This window comes from Suillus plorans, assembly GCF_016647745.1.
Source record: "Suillus plorans strain S12 chromosome Unknown HD556scaffold_24, whole genome shotgun sequence".
NCBI lineage: Eukaryota > Fungi > Basidiomycota > Agaricomycetes > Boletales > Suillaceae > Suillus > Suillus plorans.
Genome location: NW_024537408.1, coordinates 460,339 through 473,104, shown reverse-complemented (window position 1 = coordinate 473,104; position 12,766 = coordinate 460,339). Strand labels below are relative to the sequence as shown.

The following is a 12,766-nucleotide window of genomic DNA, read 5'->3' as shown; positions in this document are numbered from 1 at the left end:
CGCACAAGGAACTCCTGAAATCCTTTACTATTTCCAAATGTGCGCGCAACTTTTCTATGACGCGCAAATTTGATCCTACTATCCGTGAATTCGTGTCTTGTCTCGCGCAGAAACAGCCGAGCTTCAAGGTAGCGTCCAAAGACGTGCATGTGCTTTCACAGCCTTCTGACTTTTACGCGAATCTACTTGTAAGCGCTCGTATCTTGTCTTTATGAGATTTTCCGACGGTGTGCATGCTAGAACATCATCCGTCGTGCACGGCGGCGGATTTTTCTGTCGTCATTATACATTGGTTTCTCGGAGACAGAGCTGGTAGGCACATCATACATTCTCCGACAAAGAGTATTTTCCTGATAGTCACCAGATAAACGCTTTGAACGATGCACTTCGGACGAATCCTGGTCTGCACCTCTACTTAAACTTGGACTACAACCGGTCTACTCGACCTGGACCATCATCTCCCATTCTCTCCCTTCTTCCCCTCCTACGGAACTATGAGCATAGAGTACATATATCCCTATTTCGGAGTCCAAAGCTCAGCGCAACGATGTCAAATATAGTCCCTCCTCGATTCAACGAAGGTTGGGGCACCTGGCACGCCAAAATTTACGGTTCTGACGATGAAGTTATGATTAGCGGGTCAGTCATTTGGAATTCAAAAATGCTCAGCTGACAAAATAACAGAGCGAATCTGAACAAGGCATATTTCTCGAATAGACAAGATCGATATCTCCATTTCAGCGCACAACCTGCTCTTGCAGATTACTGTTTCTCATTCTTGCAGGCCGTCTCTGGTTTTTCGTATCGAGTGCTGGCAACTCCAGATGGACCTGCCCTTCATTGGGACGACACGTCTGTTTTGCCGTGGCAGATCCAGTCCAAGGCAGAGCGTGTGTTGTCACAGTTTCAAATGAAACATCTGGTTTCGTCCGTGTCCTCTACCAGCAGTGAAGAACAGACAAATTCGTCGGATGTAGTCATCTTTCCCGTGATCCAAGCTGGGCAATTCAATATCCGAGAAGAGGAACATACTCTGTCGATGCTCTTCGATCACTTGGCATCTCGCGAAGACCGCTTGAATCAAGAACCTATTATGAATCTGACAAGCGGCTACTTTGGACTGTCCAAGGAATACCAAGATCTGATTTTGAAATCTAACGTTGGATGCAGTATCATAGCAGCCAGTCCGAAGGTGATTTTTTCCCAAGATCAGCCTGCTGATCATGATGTAACCTGCGTTCTCAGGCAAATGGTTTCTATGGGTCTGGAGGCCTGTCTGGACTCATCCCTGAGGGATATACCCTATTGGAGAAACGTTTTATGTCGGCAGTAAGAGCCGCGAGACGACCTTGTTCAAGTAACCACAATGTCAGCCTTAAAGAGTGGGAGAGGGATGGTTGGACGTACCACGCAAAAGGTCAGTACTTGGCTTTGGAGCGTTATCAAATCTCATATCCTCCATTCAGGAATTTGGCTTTCTCCTTCAGTAGATTCACCGCCAGTCCTCACGCTTTTTGGGTCGACGAACTTGAACTCACGTTCAACGAACCTTGACACAGAGCTGTCTTTCATGATGGCGACCTCATCAGATGAATTACGTCAAAAATTACAGGATGAAATTAAGGGACTGCATCGTTGGGCAGTGCCTTGGAGGGGCGGAGAAAGAAAGGTCAGGTGGCGTACGAAAGCCATTGTGGCTCTTGTCGGTGGTATGTTGTAGCCGATTACAGTTGTCGCTGTCATCTCGCGTATTTTCTGCCGTCACACTTCCGAGTCGATGCCACATGGCCCAGCTTACTGTGACATCGGCTTTTCAGTATCCAAACCTACAAAACTAACTTTCGCAGTTCAGTTTACCTTGTCAGGAACGGCAACAGGGTCAAAGAAATTGACATTGTTCGCGCACACGAACACTACGGAACGTCGACCTCCGAATCAGTCGAGCGATTGACGCTGGCAACAGATCTCGAACCAGCAGCGTCAGCCGTTTGATTCTTGGCCTCTTTATTGCCGTTCTTACTCGATTTCTTGTCTGCACCTCCTGAAACCGAAACATACTCAAACTTCCGAGTATCCAACGTCAGAGTAACAGGTCCCTATGAAGCCAGCATGCATCACCGCATAAAAAGCTCGAGTAGCGATACGCCATACCTCATTTGTCAACGATACATCCATCATAGCACCGAATTGCCCGTCTGGAAAGTACATTAACCACGTCATGGTGCACTCGACGAGAACGAAGCTAACCTTGTATTCGATCCGGCACGTACAGACGCCGCATTTTCTCAAGAAACGTTGCATACAGTTCTCTGGAGGCATTCGAGGACTGGAAAAACAATGCAATTGGCGTTAAATTATCAAGAAATTGAGATGGCACACCATCGCACGATGAAAATCAGGTTTGTTGCCTTTGGTAGTGTTCGCCATCAGCGTGAACTGGGAGACGCAGAGGACTTGGCCAGCGATATCCTTGACGTTCGACTTCCACATCGAACCATCCGCATCGAAAACGCGGATGTTGAGTCTATTGCTAGTGGTCAGTACGGAAGACAAGGGCCGAGATACGCTCATCCTTGCATTTTGTTGGTCAATGTTTCGACATCCGCAAGCGTGTCATCTATCCTGTGCAGGTACTCATTGGCTGTGTATCTGCACAGCATACATATCCATACCAGTACCGATTCCAACTAAGACCATCAGTCCTCGGGATATGCTTGAGATCACATTTCCGTCGACTGCGATGCAGATTAGGTACATTAGCTTTGATGGATTTGCTAATAGTTTTTACCTGATACCGAGGCCGATGCGACGCGTTGAACTACAGCTCTCATTTTGTGCTACGCGGCGGGCCGTCGATGCTAGCGCTGACCTAGAGTGATGACAGTCCGACAATAAGATTGATTACATGATAAAGTACTGAAGATTATTGTGTATGATGACTCATTCAGGAAAGCCCCGCGGGTGGTCGCTATCTTTAGATTATCAGGTACATTGTTCTCATGCCACTATGACATTGCAACATTTTCACATCGCGCAATGGGCCACTGGATGAATATTGTAAGCCGTCTGTGCATCCCCGGAGCTCGATGTATGACTCATGTGCATGATGTATTTGGCACTCGTACTATCATGACACGTTGATTTAACGGCCGAAATATGTGAGTACATACTGATGACTCAATACTAGTCAATACCCATCGAGGAACCAGTGGTCTAGCCACGTCAAAAAGATGGCAGATACTCACAAGGAGGGATACGACAGTCTGCCGGCAGTTACTCATCCACTCGGACACTCCACCGTGATGCATCTCCGTCGGCTCTTACTTATGCCTGGTCGCGGCAAAACACATACTAGATGCTCGGACATGTGCACGACGAGTACGTACTGTCACAGGATCAGGGGAAACAATTGTGGTACTAGGTTTGCAAGACATGACTTCTTTATGTAAGTTTACCATGCTCTCATCATTGTAGATTTGGTTGTGTGGCCTCAAGTTGTCGTTTCCCAGATTCCGTTATAACAGCTCAGTCAGCCTGAGTTTTCGTCACCCATCACATTTGTCATCTAATAGCGATTCGATCTCAGGGCGTTCTCTTATGATCTGGCGTTCAAAAGCAGGCTATTTCCGTTAAACACAGGATGACGTGGGTGATCACTAGTCACATCTTTAACTGTTCAATCGAAAAAAAGCGGCTTGATGCATATCATTTCCGGGGGTGCGGGGATCTCCGACTCGCATATCATCAAATTTGTTTCCATGTCTCGCAAACTCCTCATATTATCGCAGATCATTGGGACCCTGGTGGTACATGCCTGTCGGTGCCGGATCTTTGGCTTTACGGTAGATCAGCGCCCAAATATCACTGAAACGGGGACTGCCTTTTTCGCTTTTGAAACCCGACATATGTCCGTGCAGGGCGTTCGTACCTTTGGTGTCATCTTCAACGCCCCGCGTAGAATTCGGGATAGGTCCGAACCCACTGACATTATTGACCTTGGGAAATGCAGCCAGTCCGTAAAGAGCACACCCACGATTTGCGAGGAAGATATTATCCGGATCAATGCGAGCCAGTGAGTGATTCCTTCGAATGGGCCCAGGCCAGGGGGACGAACCTGGATATCTATGTCTGATTTAGCAATTGGGTGAACGTAAGTCTGACTGACACAAGGTCTTTGAGATAAAGTTGCTCGGACAATCAAGATGCGGGTGTATGCAGCAAGAACGGCATGTTTCGATGAAGCCGAGAGGACCGTTCATGGTTACATCGTATGTTCACTCCACTATCAAATTAAACTCATCAAACTCCTGACCAGTATTACACGCTTCTTGGACATGATCTTGCGCCACAACGGTAGCTACGCCAGTTCCATCATCTCTCAGGATGCTGGACCGCCAAGCACCGCAAGCACTAGCGGTTCTGCCATGGCATTCTCGCAGTCAGACCGTTTACAGAGGCGTGGCTCATTCTCCTCTGCTGCTGGTGCTTCCGATATGGCCAGCATGAGTGCGTATGATTACAAGAGTCAGGACGGCACGACAGACCTCGACGACGTGAAGAGCCAGTATGCGGGGACACAATCGGGCGGGACTGCGTTCTAGATGGCGCGAGTTATTCCACTGCTGCGGATCCTATGCGCGCACTATGATTGCGCGAGCTGTTATGTGTAGGACTGGTTCATGGCTGGTGACGCCACGGCCAGCTAGGCCAGCTCCCTTGCACTTCTTGTCGCATCTTGGCAGCCTGTTGGTGTCTTCAGGTTATCCCTTTTCTCCAGCGAGCCGGCGGTTATCATGCGACAGTCTCGTCGCGTGCGCGAATGTTACGGTACATCAGTATACCTGCATAGTGGTCCGCGTGCTGCTCTCCGCGTATGCGGTGTTTGACTTTTGGAAGTACTTTATGCTTATGCTGAAATCAGGATATGGAATGCGCTATATTTCTTGCATGCGACAGTCGATAGATGCTTTGTCAATACATTAGGTGGGCCATGCGAGTATGGGATAAGGTTACATATCATTGTGTGCTCTGTTAGCGCAAGCAATCCAGAAAATTCGGTATGACCGGTGAACGAGTGGTATCTATTCAGCTGAACGAGAGAATGCTGCCTACGATGGTAGTCCTCTACCGGGAACATCATTGAATTGTATAAGTATCCGATGGATCCAGTGACATCTACTCCGACGAAAATGCTCAAAAGGAACAAGAAGCCTAGCGAGAATCTGAAGCGAGTCGTGATAAACATGGGAGCCACCTTGCGAGAACTGCAAAGCAGCTGATGCGTGGGGCATGTGCGACATCTAGTGGGGAAGAGGGTCTGGCGCTTCCAGTTTGCAACGTTGCTGGCGCAGTTTCATTGACCACATTGGATGTCTCCGCTGGTGGCGTGCTGCTGCTTGAGGCACCAGTGAGCTTGCCAGTTGCGAGGAGGACATTGTGCCTTCAACAACCTATTCCTGTTTCCACTGTGGGCATTAGCGGTGCGCTGCGAGACAACATCAAGGTTACGAGATGGATGTCGAAAAGTCAGGAAAGCTTACATATTTGCCTGGTGTTGCAGAGACGTTCACAAGAGGAATCTCGCGTGGGGGAGGAGTTGGGTCCTGGGAAGCGGAGGAGCGAGAAAAGATACCATCTATCATGTTTTTGATTTTGGAACCTTTGGCGTTGCGTGTAGTGCCGGCGCGATTGTTGCGTTCAGTTGGATCAGACTGTCAAAGGATAGTGAGACGTGCATCAGATCTACTGTATCATATAAACTTACATCATTGAAGAATATATCAGTCGGCATTGAAGCGCGTTTTGGGCGAGGCCGTGGGTCTGGAATGGTTTTCTGCAGGACTGAACTTGGTGATTGTATAAAACAACGAGCTGAAAGCGGCGTACATTGAGAATTTTCTGAGTGGACTATATGACAGGTCAGCGGGCGTGAAGTATGATACGACGAGATAATTTGCTCACCTGTTGAAGCTCCTTCTCTGACTCGCTCAGAGGAACTGTCCATGTGCGAACATGGTTGTCGACACAGCCAGTCGCGATGAGTTTGCTGTCCTCGGAAAATGCCACACACCAGACTCGATGGGGGTGCTCGAGTGGCTCGCCAATGGGTTCGAAAGTGGTCAGGTCAAAGAACCGCGTCGTCTTGTCGTGTGATGCAGTGGCTAATTTGGTGCCATTGGGAGCAACGGCTAGTGATGAAAAGGAGTCGGTAGTATGCGCGTCGAACTGTTTCATGATGTCTCCGGTGGTAGCATCTGATATTCGGATGTCTCCTTGGTTTCCACTGACGAGACGGAGAGTCGGAGACTATCTGGAGTGAATGCGACTCGCCATGCCCGCTGTTCTATTTTCAGCAACTCTTCTCCAGTCGCTAAATTCCAAATAATGATGTGCTTCTCTGTGCCTGCTGCTAGTTTCGTTCCATCCGGAGAGTACGACACCGAGAATGCTACCGTGCCCACTTTGAGTGGTCCGAGAGCTATTTTTCCCGTCTCCCTCTTCCACACGCATACCGTTTCGTCCTGTGATGCACTTGCAAATGTCTTGTTGTCCGGTGCAAATACGATGCCATAAACCAGAGTCTGATGGCCCTTAAACGAGACGGGCACTCTGTCGCAACTTCCCAGACCAGGATGCTTCCATTCCATCCGCCACTCGCTATCCAACGTCCGCATCAGGGGACGCCGAGACCGCCCAGACTTTGTCATCGTGTCCCAATAAGGGCTCTCCCACTTGTTTCCCGGTGTCCAGATCCCACACCCGAAGACTCTTGTCATCCGAGCCAGTGACGAGGAGACGGGTACCGAGGATGAAAGCCACTTCGTTCACACGTTCCTCATGACCCTTGAATGCCAGTTCAACAGGCTGGGCGGGCGCTTTTGTGGATGCCATTCAATCTTGTTCGGTATCTTAGTCAGCAGGAACACTGAGGGAACAGCAATCACTTACATGCGCTGTGGTGAGTAGTCGTTAAGTTGCATCTTCTGTAAGACACTGACTATCGCTGAACCATTTGCTGTAGACACGTGGTGCCCCGCATACGGTTTAGCAACATCTTCAGCGCTTCTTCTAGGAGCTTTCTTCAGTAGGCGCCATGGCCACTTTTACTGTGTTTCAACCTGTCGTAATTTCCCGGCCACGTTCGACTCAGTTGACCCGAGATCTTTTCCTGCATGTATATTGTACTGATAAGTGGTAACATGAATGTAACGAATCAATCGCTTGATACTGATTGGATGTGGTAATAGCACCGTCCAGGTCAGGCGGAGGAAGAATGAGATGTTCGTTCCTGCCAGCATCATTGGGTCTTGAAAGTGGCAACTTCGCTCCATTGTATACTCTCCTGGCCATTGCTGCACCGCAAGGCAATCAATTCCGCAATTACAAGTTTTTACAAGTTTGACCGCCATGCGGACACGGAGCGAGAGATGCTGAACTGGCCCATATACGCGCGAGGTTAAGCATACAAACTGCTATCGATATAGCGTGGGCGTCGAACTGTGTAAGGACTGTTGGAGCGTCTCCAGACGGGTGGTAGATTATGAGTGGAGCGTCCGACGGAAGCATCCCTGATGATCACCACTGGACAGAGAACGCCGGCTGTGGATCGAGGAGTGTGAAACGAGCTCCTGTGCATTGTTGTGCTCTTACTGACCAGTCTGTAGTGGTGAACGAATTTTGTCCTTCCAATACTGTAACTCGTGAATATCACTGCACCAGTACTTACTGAATGGTTCCCGCCGACAACATCTATGCCCTGGTCACCGTTGGCAACGGCATCATACAAGACTGCAACTGTATCAGATTGTTGGGACTCTGGCTGATGATGCCAAGCTAACATGGAAAACGTTGAGATACAAACATCAGTTATTGGACATACCAATTTGGCTTTCCTTCATCAAGCCGGGGTGGTTGTGTAGTACTCTCCAGTGGATTGGTTAAGATCTAGGTTGCACTTTCAGCAAGTGCTTTAGTCGAGATTGCGGGGATATCGATGACACCGACCAAAACTGCGGTCTTTTGATAGTCCGAGGTGGTGTAGGCTGTCTAGGCATGCGAGATCGGAGTCTTGACTCTTGACTGCTTTTTCGCGTTCTGTCCAGGGTTCGCGAAAGGAGGAGGAAGAGAAAATACCATTTCGAACAATGTTGTGTATCATAGTACAATTGCAGTCGTTTATCGGGAGTAACATTGATTTGCATAAGTATTTGAAAGAAAATCAATGCAGCAGTTGTATCTATGCCAACGAAAAGGTTCGGATAGGATGAGGTCGCTTAGCGGGTGTGGGGAGTGGCAGGACTTATTCGTCGAGTACGTGAAAGACGCGGGAAGCACCTTGTGAGAGCTGCAAAGCAGCTGATGCCCGGAACACGTTCAACATCCAACGGCAGCATGACATGTAGTGGTAGCAGCAGGATTGTTACGTCCAGGTGGAGGATGTGGATCAAACTATCAAAGGATGGTGAGACATGCATCGAATATACCGCATCGTATGGACTTACATCATCAAAAAATCTACTAGTAGGTATTGGAGCACATCTTGGCTGTTGACGTGGGATGGTTTTCTGCAGGACTGAAGTTAGGGATCGTACAAAATAACGAGCGTGAAAGCGTACCTGGAGAATTTTCTCAGTGGACTATATGACAGGTCAGTGGAAGCATAACATGATGAGAGAACTTGCTCACTTCTTCGAGCTCTTTCTCTGACTCACTCAGAGGAACTGTCCATGTGCGAACGAGTTTGTCCTCACAGCCAGTAGCAATGAGCTGGCTGTCCTCGGAAAATGCCACACACAAGACGACATCAGGGTGCTCGAGTGGCTCGCCGATAGGTTCGAATGTATTCATGTCAAAGAACCGGGTGGTCTCGTCGGTTGAAGTGGTCGCAAATTTGCTGCCATTGGGAGCAATGGCTAATGATTGACAGGGTTTGTTGTGCGCGTCGAACTGTTTTATTATGTCTCCAGTGGCAACATCTGTGATTCGAATGTTATTCCAATCCCCACTAATGAGACAGAGACTATCTGGAGTGAATGCGACTCTGTACGCCCGCTCTTGTATCTTGAGCAGTTCTTCTCCATTCGTCGCGTTCCAAACGATGATGTGTTTGTCGGTGCCTACTGCTAGGTTTTTTCCATCCTGAGAGTACGAGACCGAGTTTGGCAGCTCCCCCAGTCGGAGTGGCCCGACAACTATTTGTCCCGTCTCCCTCTTCCAAACGCATACCGTCAAGTCATTCGATGCACTTGCAAATGTCTCGCTGTCTGGTGCAAATGCAAGGCCCCGAAGCAGAATTTTATGACCCTTGAACGAGACAGGCTCTCTCTTGAGATCTGTCTTGTCTGTTGCAATTTCCCAGAGCAGGATACTTCCATTCCATCCTCCACTTACAATCCAACGTCCATCGGGGGACGCTGCGACCTTCCAGACTGCGCAATCGTGATCCAACAAGGGATCTCCCACTTGTTTCCCTGTGTCCAGATTCCACACCCGAAGAGTCTTGTCGGCGGAGCTAGTGACGAGGAGGTTCGTACGAGGGATGAAAACTACGCCGGACACCCATTCTTCATGACCCACAAGCGTGAGCGTGGGCTGAGATGTTTCCTCTTGAGTTGGTGGGGTGGATGTCCTGTGACCGTCTTTCTGAGTGGTGGCCGCCATTCGATATTCAATCTTGCTCAATTTGTCGGTCAGCAGGAGCTTCGAGTGGGGGAGCAGACACTCGCGCGTGCTATGGTGAGTAGCGATTAAATTAATATTTATATCCTATAGGTCCTCACTATTGTTGCTAGCGCATCCACATGTCGGCCTTGCTGCAGACACGTGGTGTCCCGCATACAGGTTGTACGTTATCCATACCGTACCTTCAGCGCGTCTCAATCCTTCCAGTGCTTGACTGTAAGCAAGTTGTCCTCGGCCATCACCAACAGCTTGGTCCAGTCATTATCCTGAATAACTTGAAGAATGCGGCACGCGCTCGTCTGACACAATCGCTCTTCGAACAGTTGGTTGTACTTGGTCACAGACCTATTTCGAGTCTGCATGCGCCCTTGTTTGTCTCAATTTCCTCGAATGTGCTCTATGAGGGCGCACTGTAGAATGGCGTCACTGCTCTCGAACGTCTTCACAATAATGTGGACCCCCTCGCCCCGGGCATCCTGGTGTTCCTCTGCCAAAACCTTGGTCGGGAGGAAACATCCTCCAGAAGAACCTCGCTCCTCAATAGGTGCTTCCATGTCCTCATCTCTCAGTGGCACCTGCTTATCATGGGACGCAGGACAGAAGTGTCTGACGTGGAGAAGATCCTGACCAAGCTCTTCAAGTCGGGTGTCGTACTTGCCCCAATTTCAGGGCCAGCGTTCCTATATGCAGTTCAACGAGTCTCTTAATAACGACTTGTACAGTCATTGTAGTACACTAGGTTGACTATGCTCGGGATGTGACACCATGAGGTCGAAGTACTAGTCAGATATAAAGCAGTGTATTTTGGAAATTACATGTGTCTTCGAATACTTTGTGCATGCGTGATATCTTCTCCAACAAAAAAGATTTGGAAGGGAAAGGACACTCAGTTGGTGCGCGGAGCAGCAGGACTTATTGGTCAGGTTCGTGCAAGACACGGGAAGTACCTTGTAAGAATTGCAAAGCAGCTAATGCCTGGAACATGTTCAATGTCCAACGGAGAAGGGTGGTTAGTGGTAGCAGAAGCGTTGGCATTTCCAGTCTGCAACGTTGCTGGCGCAGTTTCATTGACCACATTGGATGTGCCCGCTGGTGGCGTGCTGCTGCTTGAGGCACCAGCGTGACCTTGCCAGTTGCGAGGAGGACGTTGTGCCTTCAACAACCTATTCCTGTTTCCACTGTGGGCATTAGCGGTGCGCTGCGAGACAACATCAAGGTTACGAGATGGATGTCGAAAAGTCAGGAAAGCGTACATATTTGCCTCGTGTTGCAGAGACGTTCACAAGAGGAATCTCGCGTGGGCGAGGAGTTGGGTCCTGGGAAGCGGAGGAACGAGAAAAGATACGATCTGCCATGTTTTTGATTTTGAAACCTTTGGCGTTGCGCGTAGTGCCGGCGCGATTGTTGCGCTCAGTTGGATCAAACTGTCAAAGGATAGTGAAATGTGCATCAAATCTACTGTATCATATGGACTTACATCATCGAAGAATCTATTAGTCGGTATTGGAGCGCGTTTTGGGCGAGGCCGTGGATCTGGGATGGTTTTCTGCAGGACTGAAATTAGGGATCGTACAAAACAACGAGCGTGAAAGTGGCGTACATTGAGAATTTTCTGAGTGGACTATAACTATATGACAGGTCAGCGGGCGTGAAGTGTGATACGACGAGATGTTTTGCTCACCTGTTGAAGCTCCTTCTCTGACTCGCTCAGAGGAACTGTCCATGTGCGAACATGTCCGTCCCAACAGCCAGTCGCGATGAGTTTGCTGTCCTCGGAAAATACCACACACCAGACTAGATCAGGGTGCTCGAGTGGCTCGCCGATGGGTTCGAAAGTGGTCAGGTCAAAGAACCGCGTCGTCTTGTCGTGTGACGTGGTGGCGAATTTGGTGCCATTGGGAGCAATGGCTAGTGATAAAAAGAATTCGGTGTGCGCGTCGAATTGTTTGATGATATCTCCGGTGGTAGCATCTGATATTCGGATGTCATTCTGGTTTCCACTGACGAGACGGAGACCATCTGGAGTGAATGCGACTCGCCATGCCCGCTGTTCTATTTTCAGCAACTCTTCTCCACTTCCTGAATTCCAAATGATGATGTGCTTATCTGTGCCTGCTGCTAGTTTTGTCCCAGCCCGGGAGTACGACACCGAGTTTGCTATGTTGCCCACTTTGAGCGGTCCGAGGACTATTTTGCCCGTCTCCCTCTTCCACACGCATACCGTTTTGTCCCATGATGCACTTGCAAATGTCTTGTTGTCCGGTGCAAATACGATGTCAAGAACCTGATTCTCATGGCCCTTAAACGAGACGGGCACTCTTTTGAGCTCTCTCTTGTTTGTCACAACCTCCCACACCAAGATGCTTCCATTCCTTCCTCCACTCGCTATCCAACGTCCATCAGGGGACGCCGAGACCGCCCAGACTTCGGCATCGTGTCCCAACAAGGGCTTTCCCACTTGTTTCCCCGTGTCCAGATCCCACACCCGAAGACTATTGTCGGCCGAGCCAGTGACGAGGAGACGGGTACCGAGGATGAAAGCTACTTCGCGCACACGTTCCTTATGACCCTTGAGTGTCAGTTCAACAGACTGGGCGGGCGCTTTTGTGAATACTTTGCGGGTGGTGACCGCCATTCAATCTTGTTCGGTGTCTCGGTCAGTAGGAATATTGAGGGAGCAGCAATCACTTACATGCGCTATGGCGAGTAGTCGTTAAGTTGCATTTTCTGTAAGATGCTAACTATCGCTGAACCCCTTGCTGTAGACACGTGGTGTCCTGCAAACGGTTTAGCAACGTCTTCAGCGCTTCTTTCAGGAGGTTTCTTCAGTAGGCGCCGTGGTCGTTTTCACAATGTTTCAACATGATGTTGTCACTGCCCGGCCATGTCCAAGTCAGTCGACCCGAGATCTCTTACATTTATCTTGTGCTGATAAGTGATAACATGAATGTAACGAATCAATTGCTTGATGCTGGTTGGCTGTGGTGGTAACACCTCCAAGTCGGGCCGAGGAAAATGATATTTTCGTTCCTGCCGGCATCGCTGGGTCTTGAAAGTGGGAAATTCACTCCATTGCGTAGCTTCT

The 12,766-nt window shown here is 49.2% G+C and overlaps 5 protein-coding genes across 5 annotated transcripts; 2 read left to right on the top strand and 3 right to left on the bottom strand.

Annotated features, from left to right (window-relative positions):
• Positions 1-56: 56 nt before the first annotated feature.
• Positions 57-1,720, top strand: HD556DRAFT_1236369 (uncharacterized protein; the record flags this gene model as incomplete). Its single annotated transcript, XM_041297820.1, has 6 exons — positions 57-188; positions 241-312; positions 365-639; positions 685-1,192; positions 1,246-1,417; positions 1,467-1,720. 6 exons carry the CDS (start codon positions 57-59, stop codon positions 1,718-1,720), a joined length of 1,413 nt encoding a protein of 470 aa, XP_041160938.1.
• HD556DRAFT_1474475 (D-Tyr tRNAtyr deacylase-like domain-containing protein) lies at positions 1,676-2,831 on the bottom strand (the record flags this gene model as incomplete). The annotated part of the gene is made up of 6 exons (XM_041308503.1): positions 1,676-2,096; positions 2,152-2,195; positions 2,248-2,326; positions 2,380-2,566; positions 2,663-2,735; positions 2,789-2,831. 6 exons carry the CDS (start codon positions 2,829-2,831, stop codon positions 1,914-1,916), a joined length of 609 nt encoding a protein of 202 aa, XP_041160937.1. The 3' UTR covers positions 1,676-1,913.
• Positions 2,832-4,035: 1,204 nt separating this feature from the next.
• Positions 4,036-4,753, top strand: HD556DRAFT_409890 (uncharacterized protein). Its single transcript, XM_041310528.1, has one exon. It carries the CDS (start codon positions 4,203-4,205, stop codon positions 4,599-4,601), a length of 399 nt encoding a protein of 132 aa, XP_041160936.1. The 5' UTR covers positions 4,036-4,202; the 3' UTR covers positions 4,602-4,753.
• A 99-nt stretch (positions 4,754-4,852) lies between these two features.
• Positions 4,853-5,306, bottom strand: HD556DRAFT_1367800 (uncharacterized protein). Its single transcript, XM_041302847.1, has one exon. It carries the CDS (start codon positions 5,243-5,245, stop codon positions 4,907-4,909), a length of 339 nt encoding a protein of 112 aa, XP_041160935.1. The 5' UTR covers positions 5,246-5,306; the 3' UTR covers positions 4,853-4,906.
• Positions 5,307-8,373: 3,067 nt separating this feature from the next.
• HD556DRAFT_1442682 (quinon protein alcohol dehydrogenase-like superfamily) lies at positions 8,374-12,316 on the bottom strand (the record flags this gene model as incomplete). The annotated part of the gene is made up of 11 exons (XM_041306492.1): positions 8,374-8,448; positions 8,502-8,564; positions 8,616-8,636; positions 8,686-9,730; positions 10,093-10,256; positions 10,310-10,361; positions 10,629-10,879; positions 10,935-11,105; positions 11,159-11,227; positions 11,282-11,302; positions 11,363-12,316. 11 exons carry the CDS (start codon positions 12,314-12,316, stop codon positions 8,374-8,376), a joined length of 2,886 nt encoding a protein of 961 aa, XP_041160934.1.
• Between the last annotated feature and the right edge of the window lie 450 nt (positions 12,317-12,766).